The 24,801-nt window shown below is 38.8% G+C and overlaps 1 protein-coding gene across 8 annotated transcripts in view; it reads right to left on the reverse strand.

Annotated features, from left to right (window-relative positions):
• The window catches only part of CTNND2 (catenin delta 2), a 1,245,479-nt gene that overhangs the window by 75,520 nt on the left and 1,145,158 nt on the right, over nt 1-24,801 (reverse strand). For all 8 annotated transcript variants that reach the window (XM_050937394.1, XM_050937393.1, XM_050937390.1 and 5 more), the window contains one exon: nt 24,548-24,698. In XM_050937394.1, the coding sequence (XP_050793351.1) occupies nt 24,548-24,698 (151 nt within the window). The remainder of the gene's footprint in view (nt 1-24,547; nt 24,699-24,801) is intronic.

The following is a 24,801-nucleotide window of genomic DNA, read 5'->3' on the forward strand; positions in this document are numbered from 1 at the left end:
GAAAAATACAGCAGAGAAAATAAATGCTTACAATGAAATGGAGCAGGCAGGAGGCCTGCTGCAACACAGACCTCCTAACCACAGGAGATTTGCAGGACGACATACCTCCAGGTAAGTGATTTTCCTGACACACTGTTCCATTGCAAGTGATAAATTAAATTTGTAGGAAAAAAGTTTCCTCCATGAGAGCAGTTCTTTAGCAGTGTCACCTTCAAAGACGTGTATACTGAATACACGGATATGAATTTACTAACTCATGCTAACCATATATGTTTGCTTCTTGGTAATTAAAATTAGCACCCTGATTATTTGCTAGAATAACTCTGAGTCACTGAAATAATCATAAAGCCCATAAAAACATGCCATTTTTACAATATCCTTTAAAAAACCTTTTAGAAATTAGCGTGTCCTATTGTTTTGTCCCTAAATTAAGAAGACCCTGTGCTTAAGGTAATTTCTTTTCTTTATTCAGAATATTAGATCTACCAAATATGCATGTGGGCTCTGTCATCCTGCATACTATATTACTAACACCATGAACTATAGTTCATGGAGCTGGATTGTTGACTTCTGTTGTAAAACTTGCAGCAGCAGACTAAGAAAGAAGAAAAGCTCCCTGAGGATTGCCTTGTGGAGTTTCCATTGGAAGTGGGAACTCAGGGTTTGGCCCTCAGTGAATAAGCCACAAAGACCATTACACAATTGGAGGTGTCTCCCAGAATCCAGATCTATCCATGCTGGTGGAATTATGATAGCAATGGCGTTGTGCTGCCAAGGACAACCCCTGACTGCACCTGCTCCTAGGACTTCATTTAGAGTGGGACAATTGCTATGGAAGGGGCAGGTAGAATAGATAAGACAGCCCCAGGCTGTATTATCTTTTTCATGTAAGCTCTGTGGAGTCAAATGGGGGACTCTTATTTAACAAGGGGGCTGCCTGTATCTTGTGTGCTGTTTCTAGCTCTTCCCAGGACAAGGATCCTAAACCTGTGGAGTGCTCTCTGCTGTGTCCTGGAGAAGGAGGCATGCTGCTGTTGAGGGGAAGGAGATCCATGAGGGAGAGGGAGTCTTCCATACAGGGAGCAGGGGGAACAATCTGGCTCATGACTATTTAGTGCTTCCAGTAGCAAAAACAAAATTAATAACTGAAAGCAAAATGCCACTAAGTAATTTGTATATGGAAACCAAGAATGTATAATCTTGTCAAAGAAGAATACTAACTAGAATGTCAGATATTTAAAACATCCAACAAACTTCAGGTCTGATCCTGATCTCATTGAGTCAAATGGAGCAGAAGCAGGCTCAAAGGCTGTTCATTAATTGCTGTCTCTGCAAGCATTAGTCTCCTTTGCATGGGGTAGTTAAAGATTCTGCCCCTTTAGCTGAGATTTTTCTGTTGCAACAGTTAGTTTCCTGCAGATTTAACACAAATCTAAAATATCAATCCTTCCCTAGAAAGGAAAAAAATAGTAAGCCTGATTCAATGCAAAGCAGCTGGAGTGTATTGGTGAATCTAGCCCAATATGCTACCCAATGATAGTCATCTTGCATTTGATGATGATGTGAATACTGCACTTATACAGTGTTTTTAATCCAAATGGAACTCGAAACACTTTACAAGCTTGATTGAGGATTTAATCCTGCAAGGTTTTTGAGTCATAGAATCATAGAATATGAGGGTTGGAAGGGACCTCAGGAGGTCATCTAGTCCAACCTCCTGCTCAAAGCAGAGTCCCTTCTGTTTCCTTTCATTTCATCAGCACTGAGTGTGCTTAACAGTTCGCAGGAAGTATTCAGTATCATGCTGGTTTTTGTTGTACAAACTAAGCACCTGATCTTGCTAAATGTTGAAACCCCTCAACTAAACATCTTGCAGAAAATACCAAACTTCTCACAGGCCAGGGTCCTATAGACATTGGTCCTGACTCTTCACCCTGCTAAACCAGTTTTACACCAATGTAACACAAATCATCTGAACTTGACAAAACTGGTGCTGGGGAGAGGTGAATCAGGCACATCATCCTGAAGTCTTTATTCCATGCACTGATTTCAATGGAGGTTTTACCTGAGGAAAGACTGCAGGATCATGCCTTAAAGGTCATATTCTATCCCTGCTCCACTCAAAAATTTCATATTCATGTAAAGTTTGGAGTGGAATGTGGAGTTGGAAAAATACTGTATATTGCTGTACTCATCACAGAAGCATTGCCAATTTTGGTTTGAAATGTAGTGATTATTTGACAGTGCATAGCAATGCTATGCCGCCTTTGAAATTAACGTATTGTCTAATGTCCACCTAATAAGGACAAAATTAATGTATAGCTATGTTGCAGAATGGGAAGTAATCCTTCTGCTCTATTTGGCACTTGTGAGCTTCAAGAAAGATGTGAACAAACTGGGGAGAGTCCAGAGGAGAGAAACAGAAATGATAGAAAACTTGATCTATGAGGAAAGATTGAAAAAAGTCAGCATGTTTAGTTTATAGAAAAGAAGGCAGTGGGGAAATGGTAAGAGTCTTCAAATATGTAAAAGACTGTCATAAAGAGGATGATGCTCAATTGTTCTCCATGTCCACTGAGGGTAGGGCAAGAATAGGCTTAGTTTACAGCAATGGAGATTTAGGCTGGATATTAGGAAAAACTTTCTAACTATATGCATAGTTAAGTACTGGAACAGCTTACCTAGGGAGATTGTGAAATCTCCATCCTTGGAGGTTTTAAAGAATATATGTGTGCTAAAATTTCTAATTCAGAGCTTAACAATGTGATCAATACAGTGCTGCAAACTGTGAATTTCCTTGTTGCTTGACCTGCTTTGACTCTCAGTCAGTTTCAAGCACTGCTAGAAGAGATGGACAGTGCTTGTAATGACATTCCACTTCACAGCAACATTCGGTGGCTAAGTCGTGGTAAGGTTTTGGTATGCTTTATAAACTGTTTTGATACAATCAAGGCCTTTTTGTCAGAAAAAGGACAAAACTACCCAAACTAGATGATGACAAATGGCTGTGTACGCTCATGTTTCTAAATGACATCACTGTTCACTTAAATGAACTCACCTCTGTCTCCAGGGTGCATGGCAAATGGTTCTGGATCTTTATGAAGCCTGGAAGGCATTTTTTGTAAAAGTTTTTTCTTGGGATATTCGAACTTCAACTTTCCGCTACTTCCAACGCATAAAAGAGCTATCGACACGTTGCACTGTCAGTGTTCATGAGATTGGAATGTACATGCAAGAATTGGAATCAGAATTTTCTGACAGATTTCAAGACTTCCAGCAGTTTGGCCCAATGCTTTATTTTCTAATTAAACCTGAAAACTGCAACGAAAGCAACTTGGAGTTGTCTGTATTTCAGTGGATGGGTGTTGAAGATTTCAAAATGCAGTTCATTCAGTTAAAAAGCTCAGAATTGTGGACATCAAAGTTTGGAGATCTGCGGAGTGCACTTGAAGCTACCAAGAGAGTTCATGGGGCCTCTATTCTGACCTGCTGGAACTCCCTGCCAGTGAAATTTAACTGTTTGAAGAAAATTGCGTTTGCAATGCTTTCAGCATTCGTATCCACATACCTGTGTGAACAGGTATTTTCACACATGAAATCTGTCCTCTGTCCCTCTCGAAGCCGGTTAACAACTGATCACTCAGAAGCCTCCGGGCAGCTTAAAGTATCCAAATACATGCCAGAGATTGGAAAACTCAGCAAGGAAAAGCAAGGGCAAAGGATCACACTAAACTGATAAGATCTGCATTTTAATTTAATTTTAAACAAAGTTTCTTAAACATTTTAAAAACCATATTTACTTTACATACAACAATAGTTAAGTTATATAATATAGACTTACAGAGAGAGACCTTCCAAAAAGGTTAAAATGTATTATGGGCACGCGAAACCTTAAATTACAGTGAATAAATGAAGATTTGACACAGCACTTCTGAAAGGTTGCCAACCCCTGATGTAGACAAACTATTTATTTTGTTATTCTGGTATTTTTACTAAAGATTTTCTTCTTTCACTATTTGTATTGAGTGTTTCTTATGTCTACATCAATTTGTCTCTGTATTTTTGTTTCTTTGCATATAGCCCAGCAATCTTACCTGACATTATGAATAGATTATTTCTTTTTTTAATCCATTTTCCACACCTGGTAATGTTGTTTGCTATCGTATCTTGCCTAGATTAAAACCAGAATATTATTCAAATGATTATATATATTTCTAGCTTACTTATGGTGTGTCAACAAAATTGCCCCATTAAAAAACACACAAGAATAGATCAAACTTATCCAACATTATAACTGGTGTAGCAAGAATGATCATGCTATCCAAGCTTTTACCATTTTAATAAGTACTACTACTAATGCCTTGCATTCTATAGCACCTTTCAGCTGATGATTTCAAAGTACTTTCCATACAACCGTTAATTAAACCTTACAACACTGTAGGTGAGTATGATTATCCACATTATTTTACAGCTGAGGAAACTGAGGCCCAAGAAGTGAAGTGGCCTGCTCAAGGCCACATATTGAAGATGAGTCCGGAAAAACACTTGGGAGGAATTAAGCAAACCTGGGTGAGCAAATTAACCTTTTGAATTTCTCACATTACAGATGTCTTTTATGGCTCTCTTGATTTAAACAAAGTATCTATTTTCATTTTTTCATGGTTTATTTTGTCTTGTTTCTCATACATTTATCCTTTGTGAATGACTGTTCTTTCTTTACTAACAAGTAAAAGAACAAATCTCTCTCTCTAGAATGCTTATCTTATTGATATAACCTGGTTAATAGTTACTGATGCCTTGAATTGTAAAATAAATGTAAGAAGAAAGAGGCAATACTTGATTTGCTCTAAGAATGTGGAAAGGGCTACAATCAAGTTAATCTCCAGTTCCTAATCAATTTTGTCTCCATTGAAGTTTGAACTAAGGTGCTGTTCTTTTCTTTCTTTTTTTAAATTTTTTTTTCTTGGCTTTGAAGTTTCTGTAAGCTGAGGATAGCTTATCAGAGTAGTCCCAGAGAATGAAAGATGCTTAAATAGGGCTACAAGTGAGTGAGATGAATTTCAATCTCCCTAGGAAGAGTCTGAGCTCTTCACTATAAGGCAAATTCATATTCAATCCCAAAGCAGAAGAATGGATTTAACTACACTGGATAATGCACTAAAATCCATCCCTAGAATGTTCATCTCAAAGGCTTTGCTCAAGATGTACTCTGTATCTTGGATTGTTAGTGGCTCGCAAGAGAGAGCAAGAGATGCCCTTTTTTCTGGTGCCTGATTGAGACATTGCAGTATAATACTGTATAATAGATGATAACACCTTTAACTTCTGAAGATTTAATACCTATGGAGGACTTACACACTGACTTGCAAACCTATTTGATCTCATTATGCTGTGACTGTGACTTTTGAACCTTCGAAACTTAAAACAGTTGCGTTTGGCTGAAAAGTGTAGCTTCTGTTTTGTTGCTCTACTTTTGTACCATAGAAATTATGCAACAACATGCCAAGTCATTATCGGGACTAGTGGTTTTTGCAGCATTGTAAGTAATGGTTTACACTGTTACACTGCATCTACGCTAGGTTTTGCCCTAGTTGAGTTATAACGATGTAAGCAGCAATACAGCCTTGAAGTCCTGTTGACATAGTGCTGTCTACACAGTGGATTTTTCACATCCCTAAGCAACATAGTTATACCAGCACAGGTCTGGAATGTAAACCTGGTGATAATACGCTTCATTGAAGGAGGCCACACTGTGGTACAAACACATTTCAGGACAGAAAGACTCTGAAGGGGCATTGCAGAAACACCTCATTTAATCTTCTCCAGCATGCTATCAATCTGGCATAAGTAGTTCTCTCTTTATTGCCAATAAAATGACAATGTCAACTTGACAATGGCAATTTCCACTCCAATTGAAATCAAACACAAAACTCCCATCAACTTTAATAGGAGTAGATTCTGGCTCTTATAAAGTAACTTTATTCAAAAGGACTTTAAAAACTGCAAGATGCCAGGCATCTCCTATAAAGTGTTGAGTATCTTAAAAACTTCTGACTTCACTTGACAGCATCAGATGCGTTGTAGCTTCTGAATTGCAACTGTCCACCCTTAACTTCTAGACATATCCAGGTGTCTGCTTGTACTATCTTTGCTCTTCAATGTGTCCATCCTCAGTATACCTAAATGCCACTTTAAACTATTAAACTAATATTCTTTTTGTTTTTAATTGCTGAATTGGTAGTTCTATATTGCTCTTAATCCCTTAAAATTCTCTCTTTAGGATTTTATCAGCTCACTTGATGGTGTGTTTCAGACTGGGAATAGAAAATTCTATTAATTTCTAAATTAGTTTAATGAATATAACGGTTGAAGAATTTGTTTCCATTTAACATGCACAAAGAGCTAGAAGTAACATCTGAAAAGCACCTAAATGTCTTAGGCACTTTGTAGTCTCATAGGAACCTAAATCATTTTTGAAAATGGGAATTCAGCTCCTAAGTCACCTACGTACGTTTGAAAATGTTACTGTTGTGAGGTAGAGAGGCCTATCTCTGAGGCTGACTGGCAGGAACCACTCCCCAATTTGATGTTAACTCCATATTCTTTATGGAAATATGCTATGATATGGATATGGCATAACTGAGATATACTTTATGCAAGATGCCTTATGTAAGATATCATTGGAAAGGTTATGATTTACTGAATGTGATTTGTGTGCCTGTATCATTTCTGTATCTGAAATTAGGAATATTGACCATGTATCTGTATTTCAAATGTGCTACTTTGGGAGTCACCACCAACTAGACCTTCAGGTACAACAGTGAAAAGCCAGACAGTGCTGATAGCCCATCAGAAAAGACAATGGACTGTGAAAGAGCTTAGTTTTCCTCTGGATGCTCCAGATGGCTTGCGAGTAATGGCTGCTACAACCCTGCAGAGACCTGGGTCTGAGTCACCTGGTACTGGATCCACCCCTTGGAATGCCACTGTTTTTCCACTGGAAGACAAAGGGTGCCTGCCATACACAAAAGCTATAGAAGGCAGGGGAGTGACATCATCATGGTTGTCCTCTGCCACTTAACCCAAAGAGACAGTAGGAAACACATGAGCAGAAGAACTGAACTGAGGGGAGAAGAGTTGAGCCCAGGCTGGAAGGTTGTCTAGCCTGTGAGTAAAAATACCTGAAGTTTCAAGCTGAAGGCCAATGCAGCTGGCTTTCAAGAATCTATGTAATCTGCCTGAAACAACTTTTAGGGTGAGAAATTACTAGTTGTAGCCATTCTTTAGTGAATCACAATTAGTTTGTGTGTTTTGTTTTATTTGCTTAGTAATTTGCTTTGTTCTGTTTGCTCTCCCTTTAACCACTTAATATCGGCCTTTTATAATTAATAAATTTGTTTTGTTTACTATTAAACCCAGTTTGTGCAATTTCTAACGGGGGGGGCAAGGAGGCGTGCATATCTCTCTTCACATTGAGGAAGAGCACAAATTCTGATGAGTTTGTTCTGTGCAGATCTTTCTATACAGTGCAAGACAGTATTATTTTGGGTTTATTCCCCAAAAGAGGTGTGCACATGAGTCCTGGGTGAATCCTCTCACACAGAGCTGACTTTAGTCTGTGTCTGCACCTATGTGTGTGTGCTGCAGGAAAAACACAGAGATGGAATCAAGGCTGGTGGAGCAAGAGGGGTTCAGTCAAACCGCAGTATATCAGGTGGCATCCCAGATGGAGGGTCCAACCTGCCACACCCACCTCCTGGTGGGTGGAGCCAGGCCAGCTCCACCCCCCATGCTGGAAGCAGAGGGGAGGGACAGAAAGTATAACAGGCAGGGCCTCCAGCTCAGTTGGGCAGATGCCAGGGAAATGGGCAGATGCCCCTCCCTTTCTGCCAAACCCAGGACCAAGCTGTGCAGCACCTGACCGGTGTGGGAGCCCAGCGCTGGAGAGGAGCCACTGGGATTGCTGTCCACAGGTGCAGAGTATCCTGAGGGACAGTGGAGCCATTAACGATGGAGTTCTATGACCACGCTGGGGTAGGAAGTGGCTCAGGGAAATCAGACATTAGTCTGGTTGTGTAACCAGCTGCTGAGTCAGCCTGTTGCAGTAGGGTCTCCGCTGACCAAGTGGCGGGGTCACTTGCTACTGCTAGGGCTCTGGGTTGGGACCTGGTGGAATAGAGTGGGGCCAGGTCCCCCTACCTCTTGCTGCTGACACCACCCTTGGAGGGACAGCCTACCCACCTGAGGCCAGAAGGCCTTTGTTTGTTTACTGTCTGCACAAGCCAGAAAGCTGTGTTGAAGGCTGCTAACTGCTCTACCTGCTCAGTGGGCTAGAGTCAGACTGTAGTTTCTGTGTGCCCAAGAGAGGGAACTTGGGTGACAGACTGCTCATTACCTGATCCTGTCCTCAGGGGACATGGCCCTAGATCATTAACTAATACTATACTTTGCTAATCCCCTGCCAATTGACTCTTCATAACTAGTTGGTATACGGAGGCAGAGTGGCCTCCCTACAAGGCTGACAAGGAAAAACCACTCAAAACCACTACTGTTACCTTACATCTTTAAGTGGTAGAAATAAACTGTATTTCCTCTTTTCCTTTACTCATGCTATCCCCTGCAGTTCAAAGTAGAGCTCTTCTTAATGTTTTAACTTGTGTATCCAAGAGAAACTGTTGCTAGGATTAACAGCTGTATTTGAGACCTAACCCTTGTACCCTAATAATGTTGCTTAATCATTGTGGGCAAAACTTCCATTATGTTCCATGTGAGCAGTATTAATCACACAATTACCAATTTTTCTTTTACCGTGAGTAATGATGTGGCACTCCATGTACTTTTAAAATTAATGAGGTCGTCTGCATTGATATATATCTTTATCTATTCCTTGAGCTGATAGAAAAAACAAAAATTGGGTAGATTTATACAGGTTAAATTTGGAAAACTGCTCGTCAGTTTAATACTGGAGCATTTTTGCAATTTAGAGAAAAGTATGGTACACAGAGTACCAATTTAAAGAACTACTACAATAAAGGAGAAAAAGTGAAGGAAAATGCCTTCATGCATGAGGCACCTTATACATATTTATTATTATTTATTACTATATACCCCTACTGTGAAACCATCATCTACTTGGTGAATAGTCTCAATTGTTTCTTTTTCATGAGTATTTCTGTTATCTCTACAGAACTGAGTGATACATCTTATCAGAGTAATAAGCGATTATTCTATCCATGTTCAATGAGATTAATTTAATATTAGGTACACCTATTACAACAAAGGAAGTTGAAATTAATACTGCAGGTTTAAAAAGAAACAAGTCCCTAAGGTGAAGGAAAGCTGACTTTTAAAAAAGACATTCCAGAACATCTCTTCCTTTAAATTTTGCAAGTACAAGACTGCTACTAAAAAACACAACAGTTACCACATAGTATCTGAGATACTGGCATTATATCCTTCTCTGCTACTAGAAACAGGTGGGTAATTGTTGAATTTTTAGTAGCAACCACATGGAGACCTTGATTCTGCAAGAGGAACCACACACTTATCTCAGTTTAAATTTACCAACACAAAGTAAACTGACATAAACCTGATTTAAATTGATCTGTGTCCACACAGCATTCTGAACTGGTTTAACTAAATCAGTGCAAAAACACACTTTTAGTTAAACCTGTGGCACTTTGTGTATACACCAAGCCTGAGTGCAGTTGAGAGCAAAACTTTGTCCATTATTAAGTTACTCTGTGACTACAGCTAGCACTTACACAGAAGCAGCTGGCAGGGACAATGGCTTTCTGCTTCAGGCAGCCCAGTTACTGACAGCTTCTTAGTAGCTAGGACTCACTGCTGAAGTAAGTAATTATCAAGCTTTACTGAGTAGGTCTACACTTTATGCCAGTAAGTGTCTACAATGAAGTGGGAGATCCTGCTTCGGTTTACTTCCATAGAGTGGGAACCCAAATACCTGTTCTTTTACTTACAGAATCCTCAACGTGGAACCTTTGCGGGTGGTCTTGTGTTCAGTTTGTCTAAAATTCAGGTTTGGAATATGGAAGGGATCTATTCCAAAACATTGTGGAATCAAGTCATTGAAGGCTTTTAAGACCACTTTAGACAAATATCTATTGGGGATGATCTAGGTTTACTTAATCCCTCTTCAGCACAGAGAGGATGGACTAAATGAATGCTTGAGGTCCTTTCCAGCCCTACATTTTTATTATTCTGTGATTAGCTTCCTTTATTTCTTTTACAGAGTCAGTCTTCAGTGAATAAGTAAAAAATTTCTTGTATTCTTGTGCCAAACAGACCTTTAAGATTATGCTACGTACATGTTATTTCTACATGGAGAGTATGAATTTCAAAAGTACTGCATACAAATACTTTCTTAGATTGCATGGATACATGTCTGAATTTAGAGAAATTATTATTAAAATAATACTATATAATCAATATATTTAAGATTGTAAGATCTTTGGGTCAGAGACTGTGATTTCTTTGATTTTAGTACAGCACCTAGCATTTTGCGGCCACTACTAGAAGCAAATACATAATAAATAAATAAATAAATATTATTAATAATAAATAAATAAATGTAAGAGTACTCTAAAGCCTTATCAGTAACTTCAGATTAATATAGTTTAATAGGGACTGTGTGAAGCTTTCAGGTCTATTCTGAGGTTTCTGTGTTTTTGCATAGGAGGAAAGCCAGATTTCTTTATTTTTGTTTAATTGAGCCCATAGTGATGTTAAGTGTTAGAATCATTATTTTACCTATAACACTCTATATGCAGATATGATAACATGGTCCGTGGTAAAATTGATTGTTTCCTTAGTGAGCTCAGACCATTATTTCAGTCCTGTAGTTTGATATTTTGTATCTTTACATACTCCAAAAGTCTGACCATATGAAAAATCCAGGGATTCTTTTTAAACTGAGAAATAACAAATGTATAGTATATTAAAAATTGATAGTAAAACAGAGGAATGAGCTTTTCTAGTGTGACAGCCAATTCAGATTAGCATACAAAAGTTTGACTTTACTGATTTTACTGGACTGACATAGAAGGCAAATTTTGCAGGAAAAAATTAAAAAACTAAGCTTTATATCAGGGAGTGGTGCAGCTGTGGGGGCAGGGTGGGAAGACCTCATGCACACCTTTGTAACACCTCTACCCTGATTTTAATTCTGTCCTTCTCTCTGCTGCTGAGGGCATCTGCACTACAGGAATCACTAAATCCCTTTGGTGGTAACAACTCAGCTCTTTACATCACTTCAGCTGGAGGAAGAATAGGTTCTGAGGCACTTTTTATGGGGCAGAGGGAAGTAATGGTAAGTATGCTTTAAAAACATCTTGATTTGGGGCTTTTCCAATTTCAGTTATTGAGAACTGTGGTTGGGGATGGGGGCATTATGCCCTCTTTGACAGTGGAAGCCTAAAACCATAGCATTAATGTTGTGTGTCAGGGTCTTGCCCATTGAAGATGAGCTAATTCCTTTCTCAAAACTGTTGTTGAGTGGAGGAGAAATCAATGGCCTCAAAAGTTCCATCTCCCCTTCTTCGTTGAACTCAATACTGAAGCTAGTCACCCAGGGTGAATTTAGTTTGTGAATATATAGTCCCTTCAATTCCTCCCACCTCCTCCGCGGGGCTGACTAATAGATTCCCCCATTACATTAGGATATTAGAGGTTGTACTAAACATGATCAATGCCTCTCCTGACATTTTTGGCATGTGACATTAAACATCTGTATTTGAGTTGGAAATACTATCTCTGAATTGGCAGCAGCTTCTGCAGCCATGGAAACAATTTGAATATATATCAGTTTTAAATATTGCCTTGTTGAGAATGCTAGTTAAATCTATTTGTCCATCACCATAGTGTCTGAGTACCAAGAAAGTCTCACCAACTGGATTTTGCAGGCCAGATTGCTTGGATTGATATCCAACAGAACTTTCCCTAATTAAGAGCAAAAAGCTAAAACGTAACTTCTGTGTGTCTAGTCAGTCCAGGAATAAGGTTTGGAGAGATCCTGCACTCCTGATCTAAATCTATGCTGTGCACGACTAAGTGTAAGAAGAAAATGTGTAAACTCTCCATCAGCATTCTATTATTCTTTCTCTGACCTAACACAGATAGCTCAGTAAAATTTTAACTGGTGTGTTTTGACACTTGCAGTTGAAAGAGTATTTGAGGCATTAGTGACTTTACAGGTAACAACAGCTTGTAACACTTAAAACAATTATAAATGGTAGAAAATTATGTTCTCCCTAGGAAGTGTCTGAATTAATTTTTGCAAGTAAGCAGCCCCTAGTTCAAAATACTTCCTGAAAAAGGTTTCCTCCGCCCTATATAATAGTGACGCAATGTCTCTGCTCCCTACAACGAATGTGGCTGATATGATCTCAGATCTCTCCACAACTCTGACCTACTGCAAGGCCAGGGTGAAGGTGAAGGTTTGAAGCCACATATATGGGGTTAACTGTTAGAATGATCAGCAGTAATCTGCAGTTGTTTTGGAAATTTACCCATTTGCAAGAGAAGCATGTAATGTGCAGCAGGTGTTCCTGGCACCTGATACTTCCCCTGACTGCTCCCACCTTCCAAGTTCTTAGGAGCTGCAGTGCTCCAGTCTCATGGAGAAAGGCAGGTCTTTGCAGGGTCTTGGCAATGGAGGAGAGAATAAATTGGAGCAGCTGCTTTCCGCCTTAATATGGATTTGGTAGTTCACTCTTAACAGGCCTCGTTTCACTGCTTCTCTGTGTAGCATGCAGCCTGTAGAGGTGTATTTAAAAGGAGTTGTAGTTTGTCCAAAAAAGGCGCTTTAAGCACAAAATGCCATATGCTCAATTTCTGTCATTTGCATTTAGCTTCAGTGGATATCCACTTCAGGAGGCCAAATTATTCCACACCTTTGTAAGAATAAATCCTTCTCTGATACAGAGTGGATAACGAATTGTCAGAAAACATCTGTTTTTATATACTTATCTGTTAATGTATAGATGTCACACAAACTTTACTTTTCAAAACTACTATGTGGATTTAGAACAGTGCTTGGAGGATTTAAATTCCATTTTTAAGTTACTTTACCAGTTTGTGAAAGATATAGTTCTACTTCCATATGTTGTAGACAATTAGAGAGCGAACTTATACCCATTATACCCATTTTCCTGAGACCAGATATGTAACATTTCTCAGCAAGAATAAACTGAGAAATAGAGATGAAAATTAATTTTGCATCATTTGTTTAAAGTGTCAGTCTTCTGAGATGAGAGAAATAGATAGTTACAGTTTAACTGCTTTAGCACCTTGTGTGCAGGAGAACAGAATGGAAATTGCTTATCTCAGAAGTAACACAGGTGTGGGTTGTGGCATTTTCTGGCTTGTAAGGTACACTGCAATAAAGTGAAAAGGAACATCACTTGTTTGCTTATTTGGCAGTCTAATGCAAACTAGGATTTTCTGGACTACATGCACAAAATGTTGCAACTTTTAGTGCTTTCTTGCAAAATCTAACCTCCTGATAACACTGATTACATGCATGCAGAATTTATAGTACATATGGTAGCATTTTAAATGATTATTGTCTGGATAATCTGTCATAGAGTCATTTCAGATGATCCACAGAGACCCTGTATTTCTAGCAGAAACAGACATATGCATCAGACAGGGTTATATCACTGTCAGGAATATGATCATTATAGTTTCAAGGAATTTTTTGATTGGGAAGCAAAATCTGTAGTTAATAAAATGAGACATCTTGATCTAACAAACATATTTAACTGTTAGCTTACATATCTTTCTTAGACTATGACTCTACTCTAAAAGGAAGCAATGAAAGTAGCACTCTGTTACTCCACAGATCTGTGTATGTGTTCAGTTATCTCTGCTGACTTGAGTGACAACAATATTGTTTTTACCGCTTTTTACTCTTGTTATCCTGCAGAGACTATAGAACTAAGAGTGTATGAGCCGGCTTTTGCTCCTTCTTGTGTATTTTCAATAGAATTATTGAATACGTTCCAAACGTTGCAGTGGATTAGTACAAGAATAGCAGATGGCCTAATTTGGCCTGGAAAAGTTTTACAACTGGTGATGAAGCATAAGAAGCAAAGAAACCAGCTTAACCTTCATGGCCCAGGTGGAATGTGCCATGCTTGCAGTTCTAAAAATTCCAGTCTTTTTACTTGCAAACTGAGCATATACTGTAGGACACAGAAATGGTTGAGATAATAAATGTGGAACCTTGTGGTAACATTTTTACAGTGTTACTTTTCATATAAGAGATGCACTTACAGTGCAGATTTTTAAGCTCCCTACAACAACTAGGTCTGCACATCAGAAATATGTTTGAAATAGGTTGGACAGAATTAAGCAAAAGCTGAGCTGCCCTCAACAAAAGCCAATGAAACCTTACGACTTAAGAGCTAGAAGTTTCCTGACAGTAGAATTTCATCACTGACATTTGGCCATACTGCAGGTCTAGACTTGACAGTTCCCCTTTAAATAATATTCCTGGCAATTATTTAACGTCTTAACTTGTATGATTTATTTGATCTTTTCTCAATTCTTGGCTTATGTCAATAAGTCATCATTTGAATCTGGACACTTCTGACTTTGATATAAATGTATCATAAATATCTATAAAGCATAATTTTGTGTTTACCCTCTAAATATTGTTGAATTAGTATTTTTCTCTTTCTCAATATAATCAATATTGATGAGATCACAGAAAATAAAGGAAAAGTATTTATTTTCATCCATGATTCTTTCATGCCTCTTTAAATCAGTTTTTTTGTCTTTTATATCAGGCTTCTTGTCTTTTCCAGGACTCTCTGCACTCTGCTATTTGTTTTGTGCACCTCAGTTATTAAATATAGTAAATGAAATGCAATAAGAATTGATTTAGATTAAACAGTAAGCTGCAGTGTATAATCTATCCTCAACCTTCTACAAACAAATACCCACAGATGAGGACAATGACTAATGTTTTCTGGCATGTGCACTGTGAATTTATATTAATTTAACATTCCAGAGATTGAGCTACTTTACAAGCTATTAATTCAATAAAAACACATTGTGTCTCTTTTCAAATCCATGCAGATGTTTGCACAAAGATTCTGAAGAGCTTAAAGTTAAAAAGAGCAAAAGCTGCATGTAACAATTCCAACCTTGGCTACTGAGACTACAAAACTATATCTGATAAAGAAGCTATATTGTAAATGCAGCACAGGATGGCAGAAATTATTTTCACTTCTAGTTGTATGTTTTCTTGATTAAACTTCAACAACCCTAACTCCCTTCCAGGCCAACCCTCGATAATATAGTAAACTTCATTACAGTATTATAAGAAGTTTTCAACATTTTTCAAAAAGGCTTTCTTCAGAATTATGCCTGTCATTATAAAGATTGTTGGATTGGGGTTGCTTTTATTAAAACAACAACAACAACAAAGAAAAAGTCTGGCAGAAAATGCTAAGATATCTTTGCTCTACTTAATGTGTCATGAATTTTTGAGGGGTCTGAATTCATCCTCACTCATTTAGAACCAGGATTTTCATAAATTGCTCTTTTAATCAGGCAGTTTTCCTTGTCTATTTATAGTGAATGGAGGGAACATCATCTTTTAACTAATGGGAGAGAAGGCCAGTATAATGTTTACTTCCACACTAGACTTCTTTGGCACAAATCCTTTATGCTGAAAGGGTCCCTTTATATAGCAAATATAGAAGGATAATATGTTGTTAGTAGCCAGCACTCTCTGCTAGTTTCTCATTTGTTTTTTTATTTTGATTATTTAATTTTTAGAAGTACATTTTAGTGGCTGTGAAAAGTGCCAGAATGACAGCCCTCTGGAGATGGAACTGCTTTATTTCTCCACAGAACAGGTACATCATGACGACTAGCAGCAAAGACATTCCCACACTACACCTCCAGTGCGCCTTAAACCTGGAACAGAGGGGGCCTACTGTTATGTGCCAAGAGGGGAAAGAAGAGGGTAGAGTGTTGCTCACTCTTACTGACCAGTCAAATCTTTTGGCTCTCTTTTGATACAGTTAAGACTGTCAACCAAAGGTACCAATTAATGCCCCTCTCTGCTGGCAGATTTTATGATACAGATTTCTATCCAACAGGAAGAAGACTGAAACCATCCTCTTTTCGCACAATCCAATAAAAAACTCCTATGTGGTCTTGAGTTCTGGCCACTACCGAATTAGACTAGATCAGAAACAGTGAACTAGAGGTAAAATGCTTTAAAATCCCCCAACCCATCCAATTACCCATCCAGTTAGTATATTAATATACATTAGGATTTCTTGTAGTTGCTCTTTCCTGCAGCCTGGCAAGTGAATAAGATATTTCCTCTATAGTAAATACAGATATTGAAACAAAGGAATGCTATTAAAATGTGACTATGTTGTAGAACAGGGGGCCAAATTCAGGATAGATGCCATAACTATCTGGCCTCTATGACAGATTTATATTCTGTAGAATGTAAACTTTCATTTTAAAAAAAATGAATTTCCATTCCTTATGGCTGCAAAGGGAACCTTCCAACTGTGAATTAGTGTAGCGCTGTGAAACAACGACTCTTCAGAGTTGTGAACTGCCCGTATTTATCTCAACGCAATGTTAAGCTCAGTCTCAAACCCAATGATGAAACTTAAAGGGATGAATTGAAAATAATTTAGATACACAATTGCACATACTTTGTGCATGACTCAGAAATGTGTGTGCAACCTGATGACAAGTTTTAGAAAGTGCAGAAATAGCAAATCATAAAAATGACCACCATCATTTCCCTCCAACTTAGTGATGCTGAATGGAAAAGTGACATCTGTGACTAAAATTTTAGTTACAGAAGGGTCATACATTACTCTTGGTCTTTGTACATATCTCCTATTGACATAAGTGGGAAATGAGCAGTGGACAAGAGTAATGCAATACATGTCCCTAACTTTATAGCTTTAGGTCAGGAATAATAATCAAAATTTGGCCTTCTCCACACAGTGGGTTTGATCATCCCGCTTCAAGACTAGATACAAACCCCACTGAAGTCAATGAGAGTGGTGGTGTTTACATGTGCTTGTAATTATTAGAACTGGGAGCACTGGCTGTTGGGAGTCTGAAAGGACAGGAAATAGGAAGGAGCGGGGAGGAGTTGAGGAGGCTGAGTGAGAGTTACAGAGGGTGCAGCAGCAGCAGCTTGGAACAGAGGTTTCCACTGTGAAAATAAAGTCTTGTTGAAGTTGTTAGTACCTTGCTTGGCTGATACAACAAGAGTCTTTCTGTTAGCGTCAACATCTTTGAATATGGCCTTTAGTGTCTCCATGTCTCATTTGCTTTAACATCAATAGTACTGTATTCGTTATTATGGTCTAAGTGCTTGGTATTAGAGTCTAGTCCTACCCCAAACTCTGGTTTCACTTTACAACTGATGTCACTAGATCACAGCACTTACCTGATTAATTAAATAGTTTATGAGGGTGTCATAAACAGATGGTTAAGGGTTAATGTCTCTTTTACCTGTAAAGAGTTAAGAAGCTCAGTAAACCTGGCTGACACCTGACCAGAGGACCAATAGGGAAACAAGATACTTTCAAATCTTGGTGGAGGGAAGTCTTTGTTTGTGCTTTTTGTGTTGTTCGTTGTTCGCTCTTGGGGCTAAGAGGGACCAGACGTACACCCAGGTGTTCCCAATCTTTCTGAATCAGTCTTTCATGTTTCAAAATTGTAAGTATAGCCAGGCAAGGCGGATTAGGATTAGTCTTATGTTTGTTTTCTTAACTTGTAAATGTGTCTTTTGCTGGAAGGATTTTTACCTTTGTTTGCTGTAACTTTGAATCTCAGGCTAGGGGTGGGGGAGTCCCTCTAGTCTATATGAATCTGAGTACTCTGTAAAGCATTTTCCATCCTGATTTTACAGAGATAATTTTTACCTTTTCTTTCTTTAATTAAAAGCTTTCTTTTTAAGAACCTGATTGATTTTTTCCTTGGTTTAGAATCCAAGGGCTTGAATCTAAACTCACCAGGGATTGGTGGGGGGAAAGGAAAGGGGAGGGTTAATTCTCTTTGTTTTAAGATCCAAGGAGTTTGGATCTGTGTAGGCTCTCAGGGCGACCCAGGGAGGGGAGAGTCTGGGGGGGAAAGGAGGGGGATGGTTAATTTCTCCTTGTTTTAAGACCCAAGGGGTTTGGGTCTTGGGTTCCCCAGGGAAGGTTTTGGGGGAACAGAAGTGTGCCAGACACAGACTTCTGGCTGGTGGCAGCGTACCAAATTTAAGCTGGTAATTAAGCTTAAAAGTGATCATGCAGGTCCCCACTTTTGGACGCTAAAGTTCAAAGTGGGGGGAAAAACTTTGACAGAGGGTGTGTGTGTGTCATAGCCTAGGAACATGATATTAGGAAATACTTTCCAGCTATAAAGGTTGTTAAGCTCTGGAACAGACTTCCAAGGGAGGTTGTGGAATCCCCATCATTGGAGGTTTTAAGAACATGTTAGCCAAACATCTGTCAGGGATGGTCTAGCTTTACTTGGTCCTGCCTCCTGGACTTGGTGACTTCTCAAAGTCCCTTCCAGACCTACATTTCTATGATTCTTTATTATGAATATTTAATCAATATTTTACAATTGTTTACACTACCACACTATTACAATGGCTCTAAGCTGTTACAGTACCAGTTTTAAACTGCAAGAGGACAATTAATAATACTAATAATAAAACATTTCCATTAGAAATTGTGGATAAAGTAAATTTCTCTTTTTTTCCTCTTACGATATGGTTAAACCTATACATTATAGCATCACAAAAGTTCTTTCTGAAAATGAATATGAGTTTTTAATGTGATTTTATATTTGACTCCTCTATTAAAGAACTGTTCTATGCAAAACTAGTGAACTTATAATAATACCAAAAAACCCCAGCCAATTTGTAAGACTAGTCCCCATTTACACTCTGAATTCAACAAATCTCTGTTCTGGTGCCACTAACCACTGTCACAAACCCTTACAACTACTCTGGCATAAATTAATAGGCCACAACTTTGCTAATTAACAAATATAAACATTAACTTGCATCAAAATGTATAGCCTGAGACTTCACTGCCTTGCATCTTGTGTTCAGTTGGGCTCGTCTCACTTTAAAATTATTTAGGAAAGAATTACTCAGGACAATATTTGTGCAAACATACCAATCATTTTCTTAAATTCAAATAAGGTAGAATTCCAAGTATGTAGTACTAAAAGACCAGTTTTCCTACAAGAACTGTTCACAGTGCACAACTATTGAAACAAGTTGAAAAAAGTATTTTTCCTATCAATGAAATGTTGCAGCTTGACAATAACATTGGTCCTTTAAAAAACCTGTTTCTTTGATAACTTTCAACAAAGTAGGTTGGATAATTAAAATAATTATACACATAATTAAGATATGAATGATTGCAGCTAAGGCCCTTGCCCTGCAAACGTTTATATCACATATTTAGTCCCATCATTGGGACCACTGCGTGAATAAGGGTTTGCTGGATCACATTCTGGTTTGGGTCTTTAGTTCCTTTTCTTTTTTGTCAAGATGACATTGTATTGTAGATGTTTAATTTTATGCAGGAAACATAGTGCTTCTGCGTAATAAATATTTTGAAACAACTGATGCTGAAATGAGGAAGGTAAGCAGAAGCCGACAAAGAATGCAGGCTTCAAAACTAAATAATATCTGAACAACAACCATAATAAAAGGAAGTATTCCTTCAAACAGCTTCTAGTCAGCCTGTGCAGTGGAACAAGGTGTCACAGGGTTAAATATCTGGGCTAGATTTAAAAAGAGGCTGAATAACATTATCACAAATAACAACATTTACTGTTATTCATGCTAAGGAAGGATAATTGGATGTCATGGTTCTGGGTAAGGTAATCTCTGCTGCTATAAAAATATGTTTTTAATGTAAATGTATATATGATTTAAACCTGTCTATATCTCTCTGTACTTTTTCTTATGGAAAGCACCTATGACATTATGGGGTATACTGAAATAGTAATAATAATAATAAATAGGCAGGGAGGCCTTTTCCCCTACACATACAGCATTGCTCAATTGTCTAGAGCAATTTTTATTTTTGATTTCCTCTGAAGTAACAGGTTTCCAGACTAGCTGATGGACAGTTGCTGTGATTTTCGTAAGGCAAATCCTATGTTCTTATACTCAGTTACATTTTAACAAAAAACAAGAAGGAAAACTAGATCTCTTAGTAGCCAGCTCCTCTACTCAGTGGTGACAGGCTTTAGTTTTGAATGTCTTTTTAATCTAATAGAAATAAAGATAGGTATACATATAGTTTTGCCACTAAAAAGTCAACATCTATCAAGAGCTACCAACCACAATGTGGTACTTGAGATATTGTATTATCTGCTGTTCTAAGAGCAAAAACTAGAAGTACTAGATTATATAAAAATACTGGTATTAAGTCATAGCAAGCATATACTACAGAGATGCAGATCTTAAATAAAATGTTTAAAGGCTCCATAGTTCTCTGAATATTTAAAAACCATCATCATTCTTCCTTTTTATGCATGGTATTCACCCTTTTGTGCACAGAGTTGCTGTGGTATTTGAATTGACAAATGGATGTTTTGCAGAAGAGTAAAGGTGACTTTTCAAAGTGACTTATTAGCTTAGATGCAGAATCTGTATTACCACAGTGGTACAGCATGGTACACACAATACAGTACTGTGCACTTCATGTAAAATTTGAAATTCTTGTTTATATTACATTTTATATTTTTCAGAGTTGAGCCTAAGCCACAAGTTTCAGATCTAGACTTTGAATCTCCAGCCCCAAAATCTGAAGGCTGTCCATCCAGGGTTTTGTTTCAGTTCAGTATAGAGATAAGGGGCATCCTTAGCTCAGTATTACACTGTAACACCATTCTGGGTCAGCACTGACTCATTGAGACTGAGGAATAAATACATTCTACTGCTCCCTGAAGCACTTGGATTTCCTAGGAAGTTGTCTATCAAAGTACTATACCGACCATATCCAAACAGCATAATTTATGAGAAAGAGGAAAGATGGTCTTAGAGTCAAGGCACTATACTAGGACTCAAAAGATCTAGGTTTTGGTCCCAGCGATGCTGCAGATATCGTATGTGACCTTCACCAAGATACTTGGGCCATACATTTTCAAAAATGGCCATATATTTTGTGTCCCCAATGCAACATACATTAGGCCTCATATTCAAAAGTGCTAGGCACCCAAACATGAGCTGACTTCATTTGGAACTGTGGATGTTCAATATCTCTGAAAATCAGGCCAAAGATGTCATAGTTGGTGTTCAGAAACTGATGCATGCAAAATAGTGACCATTTTTAAAAATATGGACCTTTATCTTTCTGTCCCTAAATTTCTCCTCTGTAAAATGGAGTTAATTCCACCTCCGTACTTTGCAAAGGTGCTGAAAGGATAACTTCATTAAGCTTTATGCTTAAGCTTTCAGATTGTATGGTGATGAGTACCACAAAAAACCCCAATCAACAAACAAACAACAACAAACAAATAACTAAGTAAAATACTAGATGTATAGATCACAGCCAAAAGTGCTACAGGCATTATCTTAATAACTTCCCTGTCATATTGGCAAATTTTCATTTCTCAAGTAGTGTAATATTCCTATTAATGCCTCTAAGAAAAATATGATACAACTCACTAACTGATTGCAATTTTCCAGAATCACTCTGATTTTTCATAAATATTTTAACTTCAAGCAGCCATCCCTGTTGGGTTTATAAAATTCTTTCCTTAGGTAATAATTTTCAATTGATTTTTTTTCTTTTGTATACACAGTTTTATTTGTTTGTCCAAGACTTCGCTCCAAGAATTCTGGAAACCATTCAAATGTGAAGCTGATGCAAGTAGTGTCTTATTAGCCATATTTTATAAACACGTTTGCATTTGGAACTTCTCATTTAAAGACAACACCATTTATACATATGAAATGTTATTGTTTTAAGTGGAGCTTTCAGTTTTGGAACAGAAACAAACATTTTAATTAAAAAATAAAGAATAGAAAAGGCAACAAAAGAAGTGGACTAGTAAATGAAATTATGTTAACTGCAGTTAAGGAGGGAGACCACTCCGTCCTAAAATTATGTGTAAAGGGCATGGTTTTTTTGTGATGACAGTTATGTATGGAGAAGAACATAAAGAACTACCCAGGATATTGTAGGGAACAATTCTACACTAACGGACTACAGCAGTGGTTGCCAAGATGTGGTCTGTGAATTAACAGTACTCTGCAAACATTTTAGTGGTGGTCCATGGAGTAAAGTAGTTTGACAATCCAGCCTTTAAAGAGATATTAGTGATTATGACGTGGGTCCATGGGAGAAAGATCTCTCTATTACAAAATGGTCTGCTGGCTGCTCAGATTAGACAGACTAATACATTTTCTCCAGCTCTAATTTCTTTTTTTAGAAAATTATTGGAAGCCACTAAGCAGTGACTGAACAAGAAAGAGTAGACAGTAACTTACATGCTGCAAGCAGAGGACCCACTGAATTATCCAAAGCCAACTTTCACATCAGTTTGTTCAAGAACAACATAAGGGTGAAAACTACACCAGCAGCATGAGTGTCAGGAGATTTGGACTGTATTCTCAACTCTGCCGTAAACTAGCTATGACTATGGGTAAGTCGCTTCAGTGCTATTTTCCCTCCTACCCTTTGTCTGTTTAGACGGTAGGGCTGGTGCAACCATTTAGGCAAACTGGGCAGCCGCCTAGGGCGCCTAGTGGTTGGGGGCGCCTAAAAGCTCCCTCAGGAGAGGAGGTGGAGTGGAGATGAGCTGGGGCGGGGGGCGCGGGGAGGGCTGCCTGCAGTAACGGGGGGCGGAGCGCGCACAGGGGAACCGCTCCCCGCCCCAGATCACCTCCACTCTGCCTCTTCCGCTGAGCACACCGCCCTCGTTTTAAGTCTCCTCCAATTGGCGCCGCAAGCCTGGGCGGGGAGGAGAATTAGAGCGACGCCGGCATGCTCAGTGGAGGAGGCGGAGCCGAGGTGAGCTGGGGCGGGCTCCCCAGGCGGGGTTAGCTGCCGCGGGGGGGGTCTCTCCAGGCGGGGTTAGCTGCCGTGGGGAGGGGTCTCCGCAGCTGGGGTTAGCTGCCGTGGGGGGGTGTCTCCCCAGACAGGGTTAATTGCCGCAGAGGGGGGGAGGTCTCCCCAGGCAGGGTTAGCTGCTGCAGGGGGGGGAGGTCTCCCCAGGCAGGGTTAACTGCCGCAGAGTGGGGGAGGTCTCCCCAGGCAGGGTTAGCTGCTGCAGAGGGGAGTTCTCCCTGGGCGGGGTTAGCTGCCGTGGAGGCGGGCTCCCCAGGCGGGGTTAGCTGCTGGGGGGGAGGGGGAGGGAGCTCCCCGGGTGGGGGCTCGGTTATCTGCTGCGGGGGGCGGGGTTAACGAGGGGGGCGCAAGATGGAAGTTTCACCTAGGGAGCGAAACTTCCTTGCACTGGCCCTGTTAGACGGTAAGCTCTTTGGGGGGCAGAAACTCTCATACTATATGCCTGTATAGCACCTAGTGTGATGAGGCCCTAGTCTTGGTTAGTGCCTCAGACTAACACAAATAATAGAAGGGACACAGGTCAAAGCATCTGCTTGTATGATTCTGTGATTAAAAATGGAGGGGAGGTAAGGGGAAGCAGCCTATATGCTCCAATATTTAGGGGAGTGTAATTAAGAATTAATGAATCAGCAAAAATAAATTAAAAATACCTCTTAATTTACACAGGAAGTAAGAGAATTGTGATAATTTATTTCCAGTATGGATATTTCGACTGCTGTTCTGTTGTGCATAAGTAAAACATCTAGATAAAAATGTCATGTCTTGTAACATGTAAATCTACAATGTTAGGGTGAATTTAAGTTAAAAAACAAGAAATGTGACTGTCATCCAATTAGAGATTAAAGACAATACTGTAATTTAGATGAGTGAGTTACCTTTCTTAGCTGCACATGCACTCATGAATTAAGGCACGTTTGAAAGTACCCCTCTATCCAATGAATTCCTGGAACTGTCCACTAATTCCTTATGTTGAGACTTCCACTTTGCAATTCCCTGCATAAGGTGTACTAAATAATTGTGGGATCTGAAATAGTTGCCCTTGCCTGGATCCGCCATCTGGAAGATGGAAGTGCTACAATGATAATAACTACGAATGGTACTTAGCATAGGGATGATGGTAATTTAAAGTTACTTTGATTTTATTCACTTACTGTGGCAGTTCCTAAGTGTTTGTGATACAAATGCCATTGCTCTCAGCCTTAAAAAAATTACAGTGCAATTGAATCACTAAACCATATTTTGGTAATGTGTTGTCAGATGAATTAAAAAACTATTCTTACAATATAGCACTGAGCTATCACACACAAACTTGAATATGACATGTTAAAAGAAAGAGGTGAAGAAATTCTGTTCAAAACACGAGACCATTGTTCTCACCTTCATCCAGCTATAAAATGTAAAAAACATTAAGAAAATACATAGATTGTTTAGAAAGAACATACCTATTAGCTCCTTATTTCTGACATCTAAGGCCATGTTTCGTAAAGCTGTAGCAACTGCACATACCACCCGGTCATTGTCTATTCGAAGTAGCTCCACTAGGATCGGCAGGCCTTTTTCTTTGCGGACGGCAGCACGGATATACACTGACCACTGTAAAGACATATTGTATGAGGGAGATTGAAAAAGAGATTGTGGAATGCTGTCAAGAAAAGGAAGGGTGTGTGATTATGAAGATTGCTATCTTGAGGAGTAA

The sequence above is a fragment of the Gopherus flavomarginatus genome, chromosome 2 (genome assembly GCF_025201925.1).
Source record: "Gopherus flavomarginatus isolate rGopFla2 chromosome 2, rGopFla2.mat.asm, whole genome shotgun sequence".
Classification (NCBI taxonomy): domain Eukaryota; kingdom Metazoa; phylum Chordata; order Testudines; family Testudinidae; genus Gopherus; species Gopherus flavomarginatus.